Genomic DNA, 18805 nt, shown 5'->3' on the forward strand with positions numbered 1-18805 from the left:
CCGGATCTCAGCTCACTGCAAGCTCCGCCTCCCGGGTTCACACCATTCTCCTGCCTCAGCCTCCCAAGTAGCTGGGACTACAGGTGCCTGCCACCTCGCCCGGCTAGTTTTTTTGTAATTTTTAGTAGAGACGGGGTTTCACCGGGTTAGCCAGGATGGTCTCGATCTCCTGACCTCGTGATCCGCCCGTCTCGGCCTCCCAACGTGCTGGAATTACAGGCTTGAGCCACCGTGCCTGGCCTCTTTTCTTTTCTTTACTTTTTGAGATGGAGTCTTACACTGTCGCCCACACTGGAGTGCAGTGGCACAATCTCAGCTCACTGCAACCTCCGCCTTCCAGGTTCAAGGGAATCTCCTGCCTCAACCTCCCGAGTAACTGCAATTGCAGGCGTAGGCCACCATACCTGGCTAATTTTTTGTACTTTTAGTAGAGGCGGGGTTCCACCATGTTGGCCAGGCTGGTCTTGAACTCCCGACCTCAGGTGATCCGCCTGCCTCAGCCTCCCAAAGTGCTGGGATTACAGCTGTGAGCCACTGCATCTGGCCTAAAATTTATGTATGTTTCTTAGGAAATAATTTGGAACTTAACAGAAAAATATGAAAAAAGAAAAAAATCACCAAAAATCTGCAAACATATTTAACATTAGTATTTTATGGTCTAATCATTTTTAAATTATGCGCTGCAAATAACAGGACAAAGATGCTAAACTACAGGGTCATGTTGATTCACAAACCTTGTTGGATCCCTGGCGGAGTTGAGGGGAGGTCCCTAACAGGGGGGCTCTGAAGAATGCCAGGGCTCTGGACAGGAACCCCAGCCTCTGGCCTGACCCTATGTCCCAACACTGCAGGGTTCCAGGCCCGGCCAGAGCTCCTGGAGGTATTCAGCACGGAGTTCCAGATGCGCCTCCTCTGGGGCAGTCAGGGTGCCAGCAGCAGTCAGGCCCGGCGCTATGAGAAGTTCGACAAGGTCCTCACTGCCCTGTCCCACAAACTGGAGCCTGCCGTCCGCTCCAGCGAGCTGTGATCCCAGGGACGTTTCCCCTCTGCAGCTGCGGACAGCGTCAGGGGCAGAGGGGGCACAGACCTTTCCCCAGAGCACCCCAAGGACACTGTGATCAACCCGAGAATGTTCTGGGTTCAACTCAAGCATCTCCCTTGCACCTCCAGGGTCCTGCGTGGACCCTGGGTTCCATCCCACCTGCTACACGCTCACCAGGTCTCCGTTGAGGAAGAACAGGAACGCCGGTTCCCCCACCAGCTTTTGCTGCTCCCCTTCCTGCTGGGGTTCCCTGTTTTCGAGCCATGGGAGGCAGGCTGCTCACGCCTCCTCACTCTCCGTCTGTCCCTCACCCACACCAAGGCCTCCGTCTCACTGTAAATAAGTCTCTGTGTTCTGTAAATAGATGTACAGAAGCCATGTTATTTCTTTCATATAATAAACTTTTATGACTCTTTATTCTTTCTCTCGGGCTCCTGGGGTAGAAGGAAGCACCTTTTCTCAGGTGAAAGGTAGAACATTCAACAAATGTTGTGCGCGAGTGGCGAGTACCTGGGGCCAGTGGCATGGGAGTAAGAAGAATTTACCAAGACAGTTGTTGGTAAAGAAAGGCAGATTTACTAGAGAAAGCATGAAAATGCATTGCAAGGTAGCGATGGGCAGGTCAGCAGAAGAGGAGCTGACTGCGAAGAGACAAAGCCTTGCTGTGAGTTTTTTTGGTTTTTTTTTTTTTTGAGACGGAGTCTTGCTCTGTGCCCCAGGCTGGAGTGCAGTGGCGCGATCTCGGCTCACTGCAAGCTCCGCCCCCCCGGGTTCACGCCATTCTCCTGCCTCAGCCTCCCAAGTAGCTGGGACTACAGGCGCCCGCCACCTCGCCCGGCTAATTTTCTTGTATTTTTAGTAGAGACGGGGTTTCACCGTGTTAGCCAGGATGGTCTCGATCTCCTGACCTCGTGATCCGCCCGTCTCGGCCTCCCAAAGTGCTGGGATTACAGGCTGTGAGTTTTTATGGGATGGTGTTTCCGCTGTGTGCTCAGCAGGGCTTTCTGCAGTACTGATAACACCAAGGTTGCAGTGGGCTAACCTACAGGTGTCTGGTGAGAAGTTGGGCACAGGAGGGCTGTGTGACCTGAACCACCAAGAAGGCAGACGTCTGGCCGGGCGTGGTGGCTCACACCTGTAATCCCAGCACTTTGGGAGGCCGAGGTGGGCGGATCATGAGGTCAGGATATCGAGACCATCCTGGCTAACATGGTGAAACCTCGTCTCTACTAAAAATACAAAAAATTAGCTGGGCGTGGTGGCGGACGCCTGTAGTCCCGGCTACTTGGGAGGCTGAGGCAGGAGAATGGCATGAACCCGGGAGGTGCAGCTTACAGTGAGCCAAGATCGCATCACTGCACTCCAGCCCGGGTGACAGAGCGAGACTCTGTCTCAAAAAAAAAAAAAAAAAAGGCCGACTTTGAGCTTATCTGCTTTCTCTTTTTGCTTTCCCCTGGTCCTATCAGCATGACTCATTTTCCCTAATCAGGACTTCACAACAAATACTTCTTCAGCACCTGCAACAGTCCAGATTGTGCCAGGAGCCAGGGTTACAGCAAGTATGAAAACCCAGTCCTTGCTCTCTGGGAGCTCACAAACCAGTGGGAGAGATAAACAGCTAATTCCAACCCAGTGCTCCTACCGCCTGCCCTGCCCCGGGATGCCATGGCAACAGTTCCCACAAATGCACAACCAAAAATCCGAGGAACTGGGGTGGAAGGGCTTATTGAAATCTATGATCCCAACTCCCCTCTGGAAGACTGATACCTGAAAGGAGAAGGGACTTTTCCCGGGTCACAGCAGCAGAGCGGGAAAGGCTCCACCTGGCTTCCCGGACCCAGACTTCTCTCCTTTTTTCTCCTTGATAGTGGAAACTACTAATTTTCTTTTTCTTTTCTTTTCTTTTTTCTTTCTTTCTCTCTTTCTTTTCTCTCTCCTTCCTTCCTTCCTTCCTTCCTTCCTTCCTTCCTTCCTTCCTTCCTTCCTCCTTTCCTTCCCTTTTTGTTTTTTTCTTTTTCTTTCTGAGACGGAGTTTCACTTATGTCACTGTAACCTCCGCCTCCCGGGTTAAAGTGATTCTCCCACCTCAGCCTCCAGAGTAGCCAGGATTACAGGCGCCTGCTACCACGCCCGGCTAATTTTTGTATTTTTAGTAGAGACGGGGTTTCGCCATGTTGATTCATCCGCCTCGGCCTCCCAAAGTGCTGGGATTATAGGCATGAGCCACCGCATCCGCCGCAACTACTTCTTTCGTTTCAGGCTTTGATATTTGGCCCCCGAAGCCTTGGGGTGTATGTGTGTGTGTGTGTGTGACTATGTGTTGAGGTTGGTAGGGACAGGGTCTTTGAGGTGGGCCATGAAGGCTGTTGTCTTGGTTCCCTTACTCCAGTGGGAGGGGGAGGTGGGCAACAGGGATCAAAACGAATCCAGGCCAAGCTGGAGGCCTGGGAATCCTGTGCGCTGAACCTCAAACGTCTGGAGTCCTTTGCCTTCTGAATCTTTTGACCAAGAGAGGCTGATAACATGCAACCGCGCACTAGGGCTCTGGCAGCAGCCAGACTTGGGTTTAGTTCTATTGTTTACCAGCTGTGTGACATTGAGTAAAAGGCTTAACCTCTTCGGTCCCAAATGCCTCCTTATTAACATGGGGACAACAACAAAACCCATCTCCTAGAACTGATGCCAAGCATTTGGCCACAGTTGCTGCTAGGTGAGGGACAGTCCTGTTTCATACACAACGGAATGTTGATAATCATTTATTGATCACTTTCAGAGCCAAACAATTTGTGTGCCTTTATCTCATTGAAACACCACCATTTCTCTGGATAGCAGATACTATTACCATATTATAAGTTATATAGACATTTAGCACTAATGGCACAGAGTAAGTGCTCACCAAAAACTGTTAGCAAGGGCACTTTTGTCACATAAAAGAAAAAAGGAGCATGGGAAAGGCGCTTTGCAAGGTGTAAGGTTCCGCACAAGTTTTTGCTGTAATTGTTACGTCGCCCTTTGTGGTCATAATCCTTTATTTATTCTTTCTGAGTTACTACGATAGTCCCCTAGTTACCGTGGCCATGGAAACGCGGCCCGCCGTCCCGGATTGGACGGTTCGCGGGTTCCCCCTGGAGGCCACCTTCTGGTCCTGCTGCGGAAAGACGGGGCCTGCCTTGGAGACGGGGAGAGGGGTGTCGGGAGTTGTAGGCGATGGGCGTGGCTGCTGCGGAGCGCTGCACGCCGGGAGTTGCAGTTCCCGGGCGCGGCAGTTGGCTGCTCCACACAGAGCTCGGGCCTCACCCGGATGGCGGCTGTGACGCGCAGCTGCCGGCCCTGGGGCTCGCTCCTCGGGCTGTTCGGGCTGGTCTCGGCCGCGGCCGCCGCCTGGGACCTGGCTTCCCTGCGCTGCAACTTGGGCGCCTTTTGCGAATGCGACTTCCGGCCCGACTTGCCGGGTGAGGCGCCAGGGAGCCCGGAGCGAGGGGCGGGCGGACGCGGGCGCGCTGGGAGCCCGGCTGGCCCCGGCCAGAGCCGCTGAGGACTCAGAGGGTGGGACCGGGGGGCGGGGCCGGCAGACTTGCGAGGGTGGAGGGTACCCGTTGAGGTCCAGGAGGCCCTGCCAACCTGGAGAGAGGCCTCAGCCAGCAGAGCCCTTTGGGGGAGATCTTGGGCCTCCCCGGAATGGCTTGGCCGTCAAGGGAGAAGAGCGCCTTGGGGATGGCCGGGGCTGGGGCTGACCTCGTTGACAGCTCGCTTTTAGGGTTGAGTGCAATCTAGATGACTGCCTGGTGGGGGCGCTGCCGAGCTGAATCAGGCCCGAAGGTGGCTCTTTTCCGCCACAGACCCCAAGGTCCCCGTGCCATGTGCATAGACAGCTTGGACAAACGTAAGGACACAGGAGTCCAGACATGACGTTCCAGACCAGGTTCTAGACATGACGTTCCCCTTGAACCTCTGCCTTGGTGGGATGTGTCCTCACCATCCTCCTGTGGCCCTAGGTCTGGAGTGTGACCTGGCTCAGCACCTGGCCGGCCAGCATCTGGCCAAGGCGCTGGTGGTGAAGGCGCTGAAGGCCTTTGTGCGCGACCCTGCCCCCACCAAGCCGCTGGTCCTCTCCCTGCACGGCTGGACCGGCACCGGCAAATCCTATGTCAGCTCCCTGCTGGCGCACTACCTCTTCCAGGGCGGCCTCCGCAGCCCCCGCGTGCACCACTTTTCTCCCGTCATCCACTTCCCCCACCCCAGCCACATCGAGCGCTACAAGGTAGGCTGGATGCGTCCTTGACCACTGTTCTCCTCACCATGGGGTGCCACCCTAGGGAGTAAGTCCTGAGCCCAGACAGGGGAGTCACCTGCTCCAGGCCACACAGCCGGCTGCAGCCCCAGCCCTCAGGACCCATCCTGCACAGAACTTGGGAAGGTGCCATTCTACCTGGCAGGGAGTACTTTGATTCCTTGGGGCAGTAAGGAACCTGGGAGTACCTACCTGCCAGGGTTGTTGTGAGGGACATGAGATTATATCATTGCAGATATTATTTATGGAGCACCTATGTTTGTCAGATATACTGCACTGTTGTCTTGCTGGAAATCAGCCCCAATTTGTGGCTCAGAGTAAGCATCGGGAAATACTGGCTGTTACTACTACTGTTGTTGATTGCAAGGTACCCTCCAGGCTGATCAGTTTCAGCTGTCAACACTGCTGTGTAGTTTCAGGGAGCGGGAAGGAGCCTTCCTCTTTTATAGAAAGCAGCAGGTGTCATGCAAGGAGCCCTGAACAGGGAAGTGGGAGGCTTGGGTTTGAGTCCCTGTTCTGCTGCTGACCGGCTGTGTGGCTTTGGGCAAGTCTCTGCCCCTCTCTGGGATACAGTTTCACCATCAGTCTCACTAAGAGGTTGGTGCTCTCTGGGAGACCACATCTCCCTAGAAAGGAGGTTAGTTTTTGGTTTGGGAAGAGGTCTGGGGTTGGGGGAGTTTCTCCAGCCCCCCCTGGAACTCCTGTCTCTTCCCTACAGAAGGATCTTAAGAGCTGGGTCCAAGGGAACCTCACTGCCTGTGGCCGCTCCCTCTTCCTCTTCGATGAGATGGACAAGATGCCCCCAGGCCTGATGGAAGTCCTGCGGCCTTTCCTGGGCTCCTCCTGGGTTGTATATGGGACCAACTATCGCAAAGCCATCTTCATCTTCATCAGGTGGGGCCCGGCTTTGCAGTGGGCATGGTGGGGGGCCACTTCGCAGAGGTTCAGCTCTACAGCCTTGGCCTGTGCTCCCAGCAGAATCCAGTTCCCCGTGGGCTTAGCTGGGCTTTCCCAGTGCCCCCCACCCTCTCAGAGATGACTGTCATTCCGCCTGGTTGATTCCCTTTGGACACTCTCAGCCCGTTCTGGGCTCAGTCTTTTTGATCACCACTTCCTTGTGGAAGCCCTGCCAGGTCGAGAAGTTTTCCCTCTTTTGTGGTGAGGAGGACACAGGCCTGGGGAAAACAGGAACAGAGTTCTTGTCCTTTAGTCCCAGCTCTCAGAATCCTTGCTGTGTTTGCTCAGGCAGCATGGCTCCGCCTCTCTGAGCCTCTGTCTCTGCTTCTGAACAGCGGGGCCAATAATGATGCCCCGATATCTTCCTGGAAGTTTAGTGAGGGAGAGTCAGTCGAGGGACACAAAAGCGTTTTGTAAACTGTAAAGTACATGGCATGTGTAGGTGAATTGCAGGGGCCGTGGATATGGACACCATGGAGGGGGAAGTGGAGCGTTTTCAGTGGGGTTGGCTCCTCCCTGCACCGGGCTGTGCTCCTGTCAGGTGGCAGCGGGGAGGCGAGGGTCCAATCCTGCCCTGCACTAGTCCTTGTCTGAGTCTCAGCCTGGGTCCCCCATGGTTTTAGCAACACGGGTGGCGAGCAGATCAACCAGGTGGCACTGGAGGCGTGGCGCAGCCGCCGGGACCGCGAGGAGATCCTCCTGCAGGAGCTGGAGCCAGTCATCTCCCGCGCCGTGCTGGATAACCCACACCGTGAGTCTGGCTCAGCAGCCCCCTCCTGGGCGGCTTCACCCCACACCCAGGGGCCAGGCTTTCCCGGGATCTCATGCTTTGCTCACTGACCTGCTAGTTCTGAGCCCGGCTTTGGCACTCCCAGCTCTGTGACCTTGGGTCAGCCTTACAGGCCCTGAGTCCTACACCCAGAAGGCGGCTGAGGGGACTGAGGCCAGCATCTTCCGTCCTGCCCCTGGGGGTTGGGGGCCAGCTTCTCCCCTCTTGTGAAGCACAAGGCCCCCTCCCCACCTGCCCTTCCTGCAGATGGCTTCTCACACTCGGGCATCATGGAAGAGCGCCTCCTAGACGCAGTGGTGCCCTTCCTCCCACTGCAGCGGCACCATGTCCGGCACTGCGTGCTCAACGAGCTGGCCCAGCTGGGCCTGGAGCCGAGGGATGAGGTTGTCCAGGCTGTGCTGGACAGCACCACCTTCTTCCCTGAGGACGAGCAGCTCTTCTCCTCCAATGGCTGCAAGACCGTGGCCTCCCGAATCTCCTTCTTTCTCTGACTCCCCGGGTGGTATCCTTGGCCCCTCTAATGGCCAGGCCATGCAGGAAAGGCCTGGGGCCTCTGTCACAGGAACCCAGCGCACCAAGTGAGATGAAGGGAGTGGCGGCTGGGCCACGGGACAGATGGCTGGGAAGGGCCCTGGCCTCTAACCTGGCTCAAGAGCATCTCGGCCCTGGCCACCTTCCCCAGGGAAACCCCTGGTCACCCCAGAACCTCACTGAGCCTTGACCTCCCCCTGCAGCCTGAGCCTTCTTACTGTGAATTATAACTCAGGGACTGTGGCTCGTGGCGGCGCTCCCTCCTCAGTCTGCCACCCTTGCCCCTTGCCTCCTTGGTCGGGCACCATGCCCCCTCCCCTCCACCCCACACCCTGTGTCCGTTTCATCAAGCCAGGTGGAGCCTTCTCGGTTTCTATAAATGGAGGGACTCAAGCTGCCACTTGGGCCTGGTTTTAGAAGTTTTTAATTTTGTAAAAGAAGAGAACAAGTATAATAAACTCAGCTATGGGACCAGAGGACTGTTTGCTAAGACTTTTAATTGCTCTGGAAGGAGGCAGCTGGCTCAGTGCCAGTGCTGGGGGGTGAGTAGAACTGCTCCCCTCCCCAGCAAGAAGCGAGGGGCTAGATGGTCCCTTCAGAGAGCTTCATAGTAGGTGAGGTCCTGACCAACCTCAGTTTTGCTGACACTTGGGCTGGGTCCCCAGGTGGACTCAGCCTTGCTGGAAGTTGAGCTCATGCCCCGGCTCTTGCCCTGGGCAGCCTCAGCCTTGCTGGTTCTCTGGCCCTGGCCTTGAACATCCTCAGTCTTGCTGAGGCTCCAGTTTGAGTCATAGAAAGCCTCAGTCTTGGTGGAACTTCGGAGCAGTCCCCTGCTTCGGCCCTGGGTGGCATCAACCTTGCTGGGTCTCCAGCTCCGGCCACGAGCAGCCTTGACCTTTCTGAGCCTCTGCCTTGGGCTCCGGGTGGTCTTGGTCTTGCTGGGCTCCTGCCTTGGGCCCTGGGAGGTCTCGATCTCGCTGGAGCTCTGCCTCTGGCCCTGAGTGGCCTCAGTCTTGCTGGAGCGCCGCCCTTGGCCCTGGGTGGCCTCAGTCTTGCTGGAGCGCCGCCCTTGGCCCTGGGTGGCCTGGGTCTTGCTGGAGTTCCTCCTGTGTACGGTGGCCTTGGTCTTGCTGAAGTTCTGCCTCTGGCTCTGGGTGGCCTGGGTCTTGCTAAGGCTCTGCCTCTGGCCCTGGATGTCCTTGATGTTTCTGGGACCATGGCTCAATGCCTCCCTATTGTTCCCAGAGTCTGAGGATTGCGTCTTCAGCAGTGATGAGTCAGAGAATGTCATGGAGGTGGCTGAGGTGCTCCTGTATTCCTGGCAGATAGCCGATGTCTCAGTCTCTGAGGTGCATGTGGTCCTGACTGGGAAGGGTGTGCCAAGAGCACCCATCAGGCCTGCCACACCTGCCCTGGACAGCTCCGGGAAAAGGGGCTTCCCAATTTCATACTGGCCTGTGGCCCTGAGGCTTCACATTGCCAAAGGGAAAGACCTGCAGATCACCCCCGCCCAGCCCCCCAGCGCCCCAGACCCTGAGGGGTGGGGCTGTGAGATGGGGGAGATGCCTAAGAGCCCCCTTCTCCCAGTCCCAGGCCTCTGCTCTGTGGCTGCCCCTACCCTCTGCTCCTGTTGCAGCAGACAGCCCCAGCAGGGCCCCTGCATCCCGCTGCCTGGCACCCTCCTGCCCTTCCATCCTTGTCCCCACTAAAAGGCGCTAAATACACCCACAGCCCCAGCTTCCCCTGCACTGTGTCTGCCCTGTCTCCTGGCTGTCGGGTCACCTGGGAGCCTTCTTCCTGTTGGAGCTTAGAGCTCATGTCCCAGGGCAAGGACTATGCCAGTCATCCCTGTGCCCAGTGTTGAGCACAGGCCTGGCCCAGGGCACTCGGTGGGTTTGCTGGATGCACGAAATGAAGAAGGGGCCTGGGCCCTGCCACTCCCCTCCCCACCGAGGACTGTGCACACCCGTCCTGGGGCCTCTGAGGAGCAGCCTCCCCGTTCTTCACTTCTGTCTCCTCCAGGCTGGGGCCCCACGGAACTGGGGCTAAAAGCCCCCTGGCCATGCACAAGGTTTGTGGGCTTTTTTCAGGGACAGGGCTGGGAGGGGATGAGAGCAGAGTAGCAGCTACCATGAAGGGCCTGGAGCAAGCCTCGGCCTCCCTGCCCGTGTTGGGCACTGCCCGCTGAGTCCTCGGCAGGCCCAGCAAGAGTGTTACTCCTGCTCTAGAGCCACTCGCCCCAGGCCACCCAGCTGTCAGCAGCAGAGCCAAACTCACACCTAGGCCAGCGGTCTTCGACCCCTGACCTTTGACCACCCTGCTGCCTTAGCTTCCTGAGGCCTGGCGGGAGCCCCAGGGACTTACAGCTCATGCTGGAGGCTAAAGAGGTCTGGTCGAGGTAGCTCTCAGACAAGGACGCCACCTTGCTAGGTGTGAGCTTTGGTTTCTTCTCCTATGGCAAGAAACAGGCTTTGTAGTTCAGATGGCAGGAGGCCCATGCAGCTGCGCCTCTAGAAGGCCAGGAGCCCTGGGCCGCTCGGTGGTCATTCTCCTGAGCTCGGAGGTCCTTGAAGGTGCCAGGTTAGGGTGGGGTGGGGACACACAGAGGCTAAGCCTGGCAGGAACGGGGCGGCCAGGCTGGACAGGCATATGGTGCCATGAGGACGGTTGTGTTGAAGGGGCTGCTAGCGCCTTGGCTTTTTCAACTGCAAAATGAAAATTAGTTCAGGCGTGGGACAGGCTTCTGTAAATTATAAAGGGCTGTGCCCTGGGGAATGCTTATGGAGGACTTGAGGAGCTTCTCCAGGCTTTAACCCCTTCCATTCTCCCAATACAAGTGGGGACGGAGGGATGGGGAGAGCTGCTAATGACCATTTCACCGACCAGGAAACTAAGGCTCAGAGCCCATAAGCAACCTGCCCAGGGCCACTCAGCCAAGAAGCAGAGAGGCCGAGTTTGAATCCAGGTCTGCTGGCCACCACAGCCAGACCCCACCTAGGCTGCAGGTCTCTGCCCACATTCACAGCTGCAGACAGCGAGGTGCGCCATAGTGCTCCAGGCGCCAGCTGGGAGTTGTGCTCTGGGCTCCATCCACTTCAGCCCAACATCTCCCTGGGGGAGGGAGCCTCTGACTTCGGGGGGCACACAGAGGGAAGGTGTGTACTTTAATATTCATTCTAACATGAGCTAGAAAACTGAAGAGCTGCTGGGCGCGATGGCTCACGCCTGTAATCCCAGCACTTTGGGAGGCCGAGGCGGGTGGATCACGAGGTCAGGAGATCAAGACCATCTGGCTAATGCAGTGAAACCCTGTCTCTACTAAAAATACAAAAAATTAGCTGGGCGTGGTGGCGGGTACCTGTAGTCCCAGCTACTTGGGAGGCTTGGGCAGGAGAATCGCGTGAACCCAGGAGGTGGAGCTTGCAGTGAGCCAAGATTGCACCACTGCACTCCAGCCTGTGAGACAGAGTGAGACTCCGTCTCAAAAAAAAAAAAAAAAAAAAAAAAAAAAAAAAGAAAACTGAAGAGCTAGCGTTTTCTTTCCTCTTTTCTTTTCTTCTTTAGACAAGGTCTTGCTCTCTCACCTAGACTGGAATGCAGTGCTATGATTACGGCTCACCGCAGCCTCAAGTGACTCTGGGGCTCAAGAGATCCTCTTGCCTCAGCCTCCCAAGTAGCTGGGACTATAGGCACACATCACCATGCCTGGCTAATTTTTGGATTTTCTTGTAGAGACAGGGTTTTGCCATGTTGCCCAGGCTAGTCTTGAACTCCTGGGCTCAAGCGATCTGTCCATCTTGGCCGCCCAAAGTGCTGGGATTACAGGCATGAGCCACCGTGCCCAGCCACATTTTCTATTGATGGCAAGGGATGCTGGTATTCCTGTACTTCAATTGTGGAAAGTTTCCTTTGAACATTAGTGTACTTGATGTCTACCAGCAGTAGAACAGAGAAACACGCTGTGGGATTGTCAAGGATGGAATATTCTGCAGCACCAGAGACAGGGAGCAGGCTGCTGCCACCTGCTGCAGCGTGAGTGACGCTCACCATGCTGTCCATTTATGTGACGAAAAGACAAAAACTCATGTTTGGCATTAGGAATCAGGACAGCCTTGTAGGTAGGGTGGGCTACGGGAGGGGCCTTGAAGGGGGCCCCAGTGGGCTTCTGGGAGCTGGGAAAGTGTTCTTTCTCGATCTGGATAATGATATCATGGGTGTCATGCAGTTGTGAAAATTCATCAAACTGGCACTTATGATTTGTGCACTTTCCTATATTTATGTTACATTCAATAAGAGGTTCTCAGAAACAAATTTAAGAATTAAGAAAATTCTGGGGGCCGGGCGCAGTGGCTCACGCCTGTAATCCCAGCACTTTGGGAGGCCCAGGCGTGCAGATCGCTTAAGTCTGATAAAAATACTAAAAATACAAAAAACTAGCCAGGTGTGGTGGCACACACCTGTAATCCCAGCTACCTGGGAGGCTAAGGCATGAGAATTGCTTGAACCCAGGAGGCGGAGGTTGCAGTGAGCCGAGATCATGCCACTCTACTCCAGCCTGGGTGACAGAGCAAGACTCCGTCTCAAAAACAAAAAATTCTGGCACAAGTGGCAAATGGCTAGTGCATACAGTAGAACTCGTGACAGTGACCATGAGCAGGGGTGTGACTCCTCTCTGTGAGGGCCCACATCCCCACACACCCTCCCTCAGGAGCACCCCTTGCTTGTACCATCCCCATCTCATAGCAAGATGTCCCCAGTCCATCACACAACTGAGGGAGTGCAGAGCCAGGCCTGGAAGCCAGACTCCACTGGCCTGCATCCTTCAGCCCTGGACTGGGGTACGCTCTGCCCCAGACCCTAAGGGCTTTGGGCCCTGGCGTGTGCTCCACTTACCTCTTTTTTCTCCTTCTCCTTCTCTTCCTCTTCCTCCTTCTCTTCCTCCTCCTCCTTCTCTTCCTCCTCCTTGGGGGCCTCAGCCTGTCCCTCTGAGCTTCCCGGTTCTACCTGCGGAATCTCAGGGGTGGCCTGCAGCTTCTCGGAGGTCTCAATCAAAGGCTCCTCCTGCTTCCATGAGCGCTGCAGGGCCAAGGCCTTCTGGCGCTCCAACTCCCACTGCTTAAGCATCCTGCCAAACAAGCCCCCCCGGGCATTGTCAGTCTCCCTGGCCCATGCTGGTCTCTCCAAGGACTAGACAATGGCCCTGGCATGCAGCTGGAGCCAGAGGAGCCTAGAGCCGCAGCCATTCCCCAGCCCTGGCCTGTGCCCCCTGCTCCAGGGCTTACCCCACAATGCCTTGTGGGCCTCCAGCCTGCAGGCTGCCCTCCACCATCCGTTCCAGCTGCAGCCTGGCCAGGTGGGCTATCTGGGTGCTAAGCACCTCCTCCACAGACATGCCCGGGAAGAGGTTGGTCATCAGCAGGGACAGCTGCCATGAAAGGGGGTGACCAGAGCCAGGTGAGGGCCAGAGCAGCGGGCACACAGCGTGATGCTGCCCTGATCCCGCACAGCCAGATTTGGCCCTTCCCAAGACTGAAGAAGGAAGAGTTTTGCAATGTTTTTTGTTTGCTTGTTTGTTTTGTTTTGTTTTTTGAGACAGAGTCTCACTCTATCGCCCAGGCTGGAGTGCTGTGGCACGATCTTGGCTCACTGCTACCTCTGCCTCCCTGCAACCTCTGCCTCCTGAGTTGAAGCAATTCTCATGACTCAGCCTCCTGAGTAGCTGTAATTACAACCGTGCACCACCACGCCTGGCTAATTTTTGTATTCTTAGTAGAGATGGGGTTTCACCATGATGGCTGGGCGGGTCTCAAACTCCTGACCTCAGGTGATCCACCTGCCTCTGGCTCCCAAAGTGCTGGGATTACAGGCGTGAGCCACCATGCCTGGCCTTATGATTGTTATCAAACCAGATTTCTTTGGGGGCCAAGGAGTATCTTTATGCACCAGGCATGACTCCCGAGCCTACACCCCTGACGTGGCAGGAACCTACCTTTGGTTGCTTGGGGTTGAGGAGCAGGACAGTGGCCACATCCTGGCGTGCCCCAAAAATGTTCTGCAGCAGCTGCCGGCTCTTGGCCCGGTACAGGTAGTACTGGGCCTTCTGGGGGTTGTGCTGGATGGCCGTGGAGAAGTGGTCCTCTGCCTTCTGGAACTGCCTGCAGGACACAGCGGATTCCGAGCTGCCATGAGCTCGGCCATCTGTGGGGAAAAGGGTGGCTTCTGGGCCCCACTGAGGAGTTAGACGGAAACCAGGCTGGGTCTGCTCCCCCCACCACGCCCCTCTCCTCTCTCTCCACCAGCGACGTCCCTGATGGAGCCAACACTTAGATGCCAGTGTGAAACTCCACCATCAATGAATATTTTTATGATCTTGGGGTAGGGAAGGCCTTTCTGAGAATGCCATAAACCCATCAGCTAAAATGAAAATATTAATTTGACTATGATTAAGTTCCAAGTTATTGAGTAGTAAAAATATTAAAAAGAAAACCAGCATAGGGAGGGCGCGGTGGCTCACGCCTTTAATCCCAGCACTTTGGGAGGCAGATCACCTGAGGTGGGGAGTTTGAGACCAGCCTGGCCAGGATGGTGAAATCCCGTCTCTACTAAAAATACAAAAATTAGCTGGGTGTGGTGGCAGGCGCCTGTAATCCCAGCTACTTGGGAAGCTGAGGCAGGAGAATTGCTTGAACCCAGGAGGTGGAGGTTGCAGTGAGCTGAGATTGTGCAATTGCACTCCAGCCTGGGTGACAGAGCGAGACTCCGTTTAAAAAAAAAAAAAAGGAAAGCATAACTGGTAGAGGAGCTTTTTTTGGGGGGGAGGGAGGGCGGGGGTGGGGATGGAGTCTTGCTCTGTCGCCCAGGCTGGAGTGCAGTGGCACAATCTTGGCTCACTGCAAGCTCCGCCTCCCTGGCTCAAGGGATTCCCCCGCCTCAGCCTCCCAACTAGCTGGGATTACAGGTGCACGCCACCACACCCCGCTAATTTTTTTGTATTTTTAATAGAGATGGGGTTTCACCATATTGGCCAGATTGGTCTCAAAACTCCCAACCTCGGGCAATCCACCTGCCTAGGCCTCAGCCTCACAAAGTGTGGGGATTACAGGGGAGAACGACCGCGCCCATGCCCTGGGGAGAGAAGCAACTTGATTGGCCCAGGGATCCCAGCAGCTGGCTTCCTGCCCACCCCGCCCTAGGGCCTGCCCCACCCACCGTGGGGGCCGGAGCCCACGCACCTCTGCTTCTGCTCGCATAAGCCCATCTTCTCCTGCAGCAGGCCCATGCGCGTGTTGGCGCCCTCGTCCTGCGGGCTCAGCGCCAGCGCCTGCTGGTAGTCCGCCTCGGCAAAGGCCAGGTAGCCCAGCTGGAAGAAGCAATCTAGGGTCCGGAGGCGGGGGTGAGTGCACCCCCAACTCCCAGTGCCTGGGAGGCCCAGCCCAGTCGGCTCCAGCCCCGGGGCCAGGGCCTGAAACTGGTGGCTGATAACCCCCATCGGCGGTCACGGTCCCCGTCCCCTCTAGTTTTCTGGGCGTCTGGGCGCTGTTCCCCAGCCGCCTGTTGGAGCATTTTCAGGAGTCTGGAACCAGTTTGTCTAAGGTACCATTTCCCAGAGTGTGTTCCTGGGATACTGAGACTATTACATTTCCTCTTCCCTCGCTTCCTTCCTCTCTCCCTTCCTCCTTCCCCCGCAGGGGCCTCAAGTGCCCAGTGGGGGCCTTAAAGATGGCGAGGCTCCCCGCATCCCCTCCCCAACGCCCCGGTCCCCGGTCGCTGCGCACCGCCTCGGTTGATGTAGAGCCCTTTCTCCTGCTGCTCGTCCCGGAGGGCCTTGTTCAGCAGCAACACGCCCTCCTGGTAGGCGCCCTGCCTGTAGCAGTGCACGGCAAAGTCGTTGTAGGTAAGCAACAGCTGGCGCTGCGCCTGCCGCACCAAGTCCTCCTGGTCCTCGGTCACCATGTCCAGCACCTTCAGGAAGTCCTCCACTGCCCCATCAAACTCCTGAAGCCGTCGGTACATGGTGCCCCTGTGGGGGACGGCGTGGCAGACGGTAGGAGGGACATGAGGGCCAGTGCACCCCCACCGACTGGTGAGTGGCCAGACCTCCTGACCCATGGAGGCAGTGGCCATCCCCACCTCATTTGCTAGGTTTGTCCCGTGGCGCCAGCTCTGGACTGCTACTCAGATAACCCACTAGGCACTGATCATTTTATTTTTTGCAAAAATACCCTCCCTCTTTCTTTTTGGGAGCCAGGTGTATGCCAGTCTCTACATTAAAACATTTTGTACAAGAAACAGGTGTTTTACCACCGCTGTTTGGAGAGGTTAATTGGCACGAAATCACAGTGGCCTCTCATGTCACTGAATCACTTGTGGGATACTGAGCCCAGCCCCTTGGCATAGCGAGAGGTTGACTGGGTGGACAACGGCCCGGAGTCACTCCTGCCAGGGCAGTGGCGCTCCCTCCAAAATGCAGCAGGATGTGGTAAGTTCCTGGGGACCAGACTCAAGCCTGAGTCTCATCCACTGAGCTGGGCTCAGCACCCAGTGTGAACTGCTTAGCAGGCTGGGGCTCTAGGATTCCTGGGGTAACTGGGACATTTGTTGCCATCCCTCTTCCAGCTGTAAGAGACCACCTATGTAATGCCTTAACCCAGTAGGAAGTAGGGAAAGACTGTTAGAGGCTAGCTGGGGAAACTGAGGCCTAGAGAGGGTCAGAGACTCTCCTTAAACCACACGGAAAGTCTGTGGCTGGGCAGGGCCTGGGACCCAAGGCCAGCACCTTCCCATGCAGTACCGGAAGAGGAAGAGACTGGGGTCCAGAGGGTTGTTCTCGATGGCACAGTTGATGCACTGCAGTGCGTGCTGCAGCCTGCCCTGCACGGCCAGGATCCCCGCGTCTTGGCGCGCCTGCTGGGCCTGGGCCACCATCTTCTGGAGCAGCATCCTGGCCTGCGGATGCTTGGGATTCAACAGCAAGGCGCCGTGCAGATCCCGGTAGCAGAGGTGGGGCTGCAGGAGGCCAGGGGTGGCATCAGGGGCACAGGTCAACTAAGCCATGGGACCTAGAGGCCTTTCTTCAGCAGGGTGGCATCACACCATGCCTCCTCCATGCCCCCCACCTCCTACCCTTTTCTGTTTTTTTTTTTTTTTTTTTTGAGATGGAGTCTCACTCTGTCACCCAGGCTGGAGTGCAATTGGTGTGGTCTTGGCTCACTGCAACCTCTGCCTCTCAGGTTCAACAGATTTTCCCGCGTCAGCCTCGCGAGTAGCTGGGACTACAGGTGCATGCCACCACACCTGGCTAATTTTTTTTTTTTTTTTTCCAGTAGAGATGGGGTTTCACTATGTTGGCCAGGCTGGTCTCGAACTCCTGACCTTAGGTGATCCACCCACCTTGGCCTCCCAAAGTGCCAGGATTACAGGGTTGAGCCACCATGCCCAGCCCCTTTCTACCTCTTGAAGGACACAAGGAGCATCATGGGGAAATTCCATCCCAGGCCCCATGCCAGCTGGCCCTTTGCAGATGTGACCTGAGGTGAGCCAGGTCCACCCCAGTGGTTTCTGCAGATGCTGCCTCCTTGTCAGGCCTCTGTGAAGCTCACTCAAGGTGTGGGGAGCGTGTGACCTCCTGACTGTGACAGTTGTGTCCTCCCTCCCCTCCCCTGCACTCCCTCTTCTCCTCCCTGACCTTTGAGCCCAAGACCACACTGCCCAAGCCCAGATTCTGGTCTGGGTACAGCAGAAACCTCCCCCAGCAAGTCCCTTCCACCGGGAGGAGGGGTGGGTGAGGAAGGCGCAGCTCAGCCCAGCAACAGACAGTTCAACACCACCCTGTTCCCTGCGGGGTGACTGGCTGGCAGGCGAACGGGGTGTAGTGGACGGCAGGCATGGGTGGATGGAGGGAGGGAAATGGCAGGAGCTAGGGGCAGGGCTTTGGAGTAGGCAGCCTTGGGCTCCAGGCAGTGCCACTGGGAACAGGCTGTGTGACCTTGGGCAAGTCACCTGGGGGTGGCTCTTTCTCTGTGAAAAGAGGACAGTGTGTCTCTATCCCAAAGGGTTGCTGCAGCCTCACAGTTAAACAGGGGCAAAACGCGGAGAACACGCCTACACATGGGAGGGGCTAAAATCGCAACAGTCACCAATAATTATCAATTACTAGTTCTCAGCTAGGCGCGGTGGCTCACACCTATAATCCCAGCACTTGGGAGGCTGAGGCAGCGGGGATCACCCGGCGAAACCCTGTCTTTCCTAAAAATGCAGACATTAGCTGGGCAGGCGCCTGTAATTCCAGTTACTCAGGAGGCTGAGGCATGAGAATCGCTTGAACCTGCCGGCAGAGGTTGTGGTGAGCTGAGATCTCACCACTGCACTCCAGCCTGGGAGACAGAGTGAGACTCTGTCTCAAAAAAACAAAACAAATTACTAGTCTCATGCCACTGAATCGCTTGTGGGACGCTGCAGCCCAGCCCCAAGGCACAGGGAGGAATCACCAGGGTGGACCACGCTCCCTGGAGTCGCTCCTGCCAGGGCGGCGGCGCTCCCTCCTGCAATGCAGGCTGGCATTTCAGCCGCCCCCAGGATGTCCCCACCTGGAGAATGAGATGCACCCACCCCACCCCGCCCACCTGCTCCTCCCCATCCTAGTTTCCCAGCTCCCCATCCACCCAGGCCAAGCCAGAACCCTTCTGGATCCTTCTGTTTCCTTCAAGCCCACCCCCAAGCCAGACTCCAGCCCTGCCTTCTGAAGGGCTGTGGGACTTGCCCCTCCTTGCTGCCCTCATGACCACCTTTCCCTCAGCCTCACCCAACTCTGCAGTGGCGCCCAGCCTCCTTCTCAGGCTCCTGCCTCCAGGCCTCCCCTCCGACCCACACTCCTTGCGGATACCAGAATGATCTTCCTAAAGCTCCCTGCCCTGGGGACACCTGATGGAGGCTCCCACTGCCTCTGGGGAGACTTCTCATCCCTGCCCTCCTCTCCTTGGTGCCCAGCACCCCCTCCACCTCCTCCCTTGTGACCCCAAGTTTCTCTTGCTCCCAAGCTGTTTCCTGTACTGTCTGTCCCTGTGCCCAGCCCAGGTTGTACGGGTGGTCAGGGGTAGGGGTGATTCATTGAGGCAAACAGGAAAAAAGAAAGGAAGCGGGAGGAAGAGGAGAAGGAAGGAGAGGAGGAAAGGAAGAAGGGGGAAGGGAGGAAGGG

At 56.6% G+C, this 18805-nt stretch overlaps 3 protein-coding genes across 7 annotated transcripts in view; 2 read left to right on the top strand and 1 right to left on the bottom strand.

Moving 5' to 3' along the window:
- The window catches only part of SH2D3C (SH2 domain containing 3C), a 60731-nt gene extending 59272 nt beyond the window's left edge, over positions 1-1459 (top strand). Inside the window, exon 12 of the mRNA XM_011988706.1 lies at positions 852-1459. Coding sequence (XP_011844096.1) covers positions 852-1027 — 176 coding nt within the window. The 3' untranslated portion in view covers positions 1028-1459. The remainder of the gene's footprint in view (positions 1-851) is intronic.
- Positions 1460-4170: 2711 nt separating this feature from the next.
- Positions 4171-8087, top strand: TOR2A (torsin family 2, member A). 5 transcript variants are annotated; one of them, XM_011988301.1, is made up of 5 exons: positions 4227-4494; positions 5038-5303; positions 6052-6227; positions 6914-7041; positions 7327-8087. In XM_011988301.1, the coding sequence occupies exons 1-5, from the start codon at positions 4344-4346 to the stop codon at positions 7569-7571; spliced, it is 966 nt and encodes a 321-aa protein (XP_011843691.1). In that variant the 5' UTR covers positions 4227-4343; the 3' UTR covers positions 7572-8087. The 5 variants fall into 5 exon arrangements, with proteins under 5 accessions (XP_011843707.1, XP_011843721.1, XP_011843691.1 ...); XM_011988317.1 differs by lacking the exon at positions 5038-5303 and having other exon boundaries at positions 4171-4494; XM_011988309.1 differs by lacking the exon at positions 6914-7041.
- The window catches only part of TTC16 (tetratricopeptide repeat domain 16), a 17388-nt gene continuing 6600 nt past the window's right edge, over positions 8018-18805 (bottom strand). The window contains exons 7-14 of the mRNA XM_011988291.1: positions 16403-16617; positions 15387-15631; positions 14844-14985; positions 13601-13766; positions 12894-13036; positions 12505-12736; positions 9976-10063; positions 8018-8976 (exon numbers count right to left, since the gene is read on the bottom strand). Of these exons, the coding sequence (XP_011843681.1) occupies positions 8207-8976; positions 9976-10063; positions 12505-12736; positions 12894-13036; positions 13601-13766; positions 14844-14985; positions 15387-15631; positions 16403-16617 (2001 nt within the window). The 3' untranslated portion in view covers positions 8018-8206. The remainder of the gene's footprint in view (positions 8977-9975; positions 10064-12504; positions 12737-12893; positions 13037-13600; positions 13767-14843; positions 14986-15386; positions 15632-16402; positions 16618-18805) is intronic.

This window comes from Mandrillus leucophaeus, unplaced genomic scaffold (genome assembly GCF_000951045.1).
Source record: "Mandrillus leucophaeus isolate KB7577 unplaced genomic scaffold, Mleu.le_1.0 Scaffold109, whole genome shotgun sequence".
NCBI lineage: Eukaryota > Metazoa > Chordata > Mammalia > Primates > Cercopithecidae > Mandrillus > Mandrillus leucophaeus.

What these genes read in the sequence shown, in the direction of transcription:
- TOR2A (XM_011988301.1), top strand. Translation starts at nt 4,344, where the DNA reads ATGGCGGCTGTGACGCGCAGCTGCCGGCCCTGGGGCTCGCTCCTCGGG. An exon ending in GCCACATCGAGCGCTACAAG is followed by an intron (nt 5,304 to 6,051) that starts GTAGGCTGGATG and finishes TCTTCCCTACAG; the next exon opens with AAGGATCTTAAGAGCTGGGT. An exon ending in CGTGCTGGATAACCCACACC is followed by an intron (nt 7,042 to 7,326) that starts GTGAGTCTGGCT and finishes CCCTTCCTGCAG; the next exon opens with ATGGCTTCTCACACTCGGGC.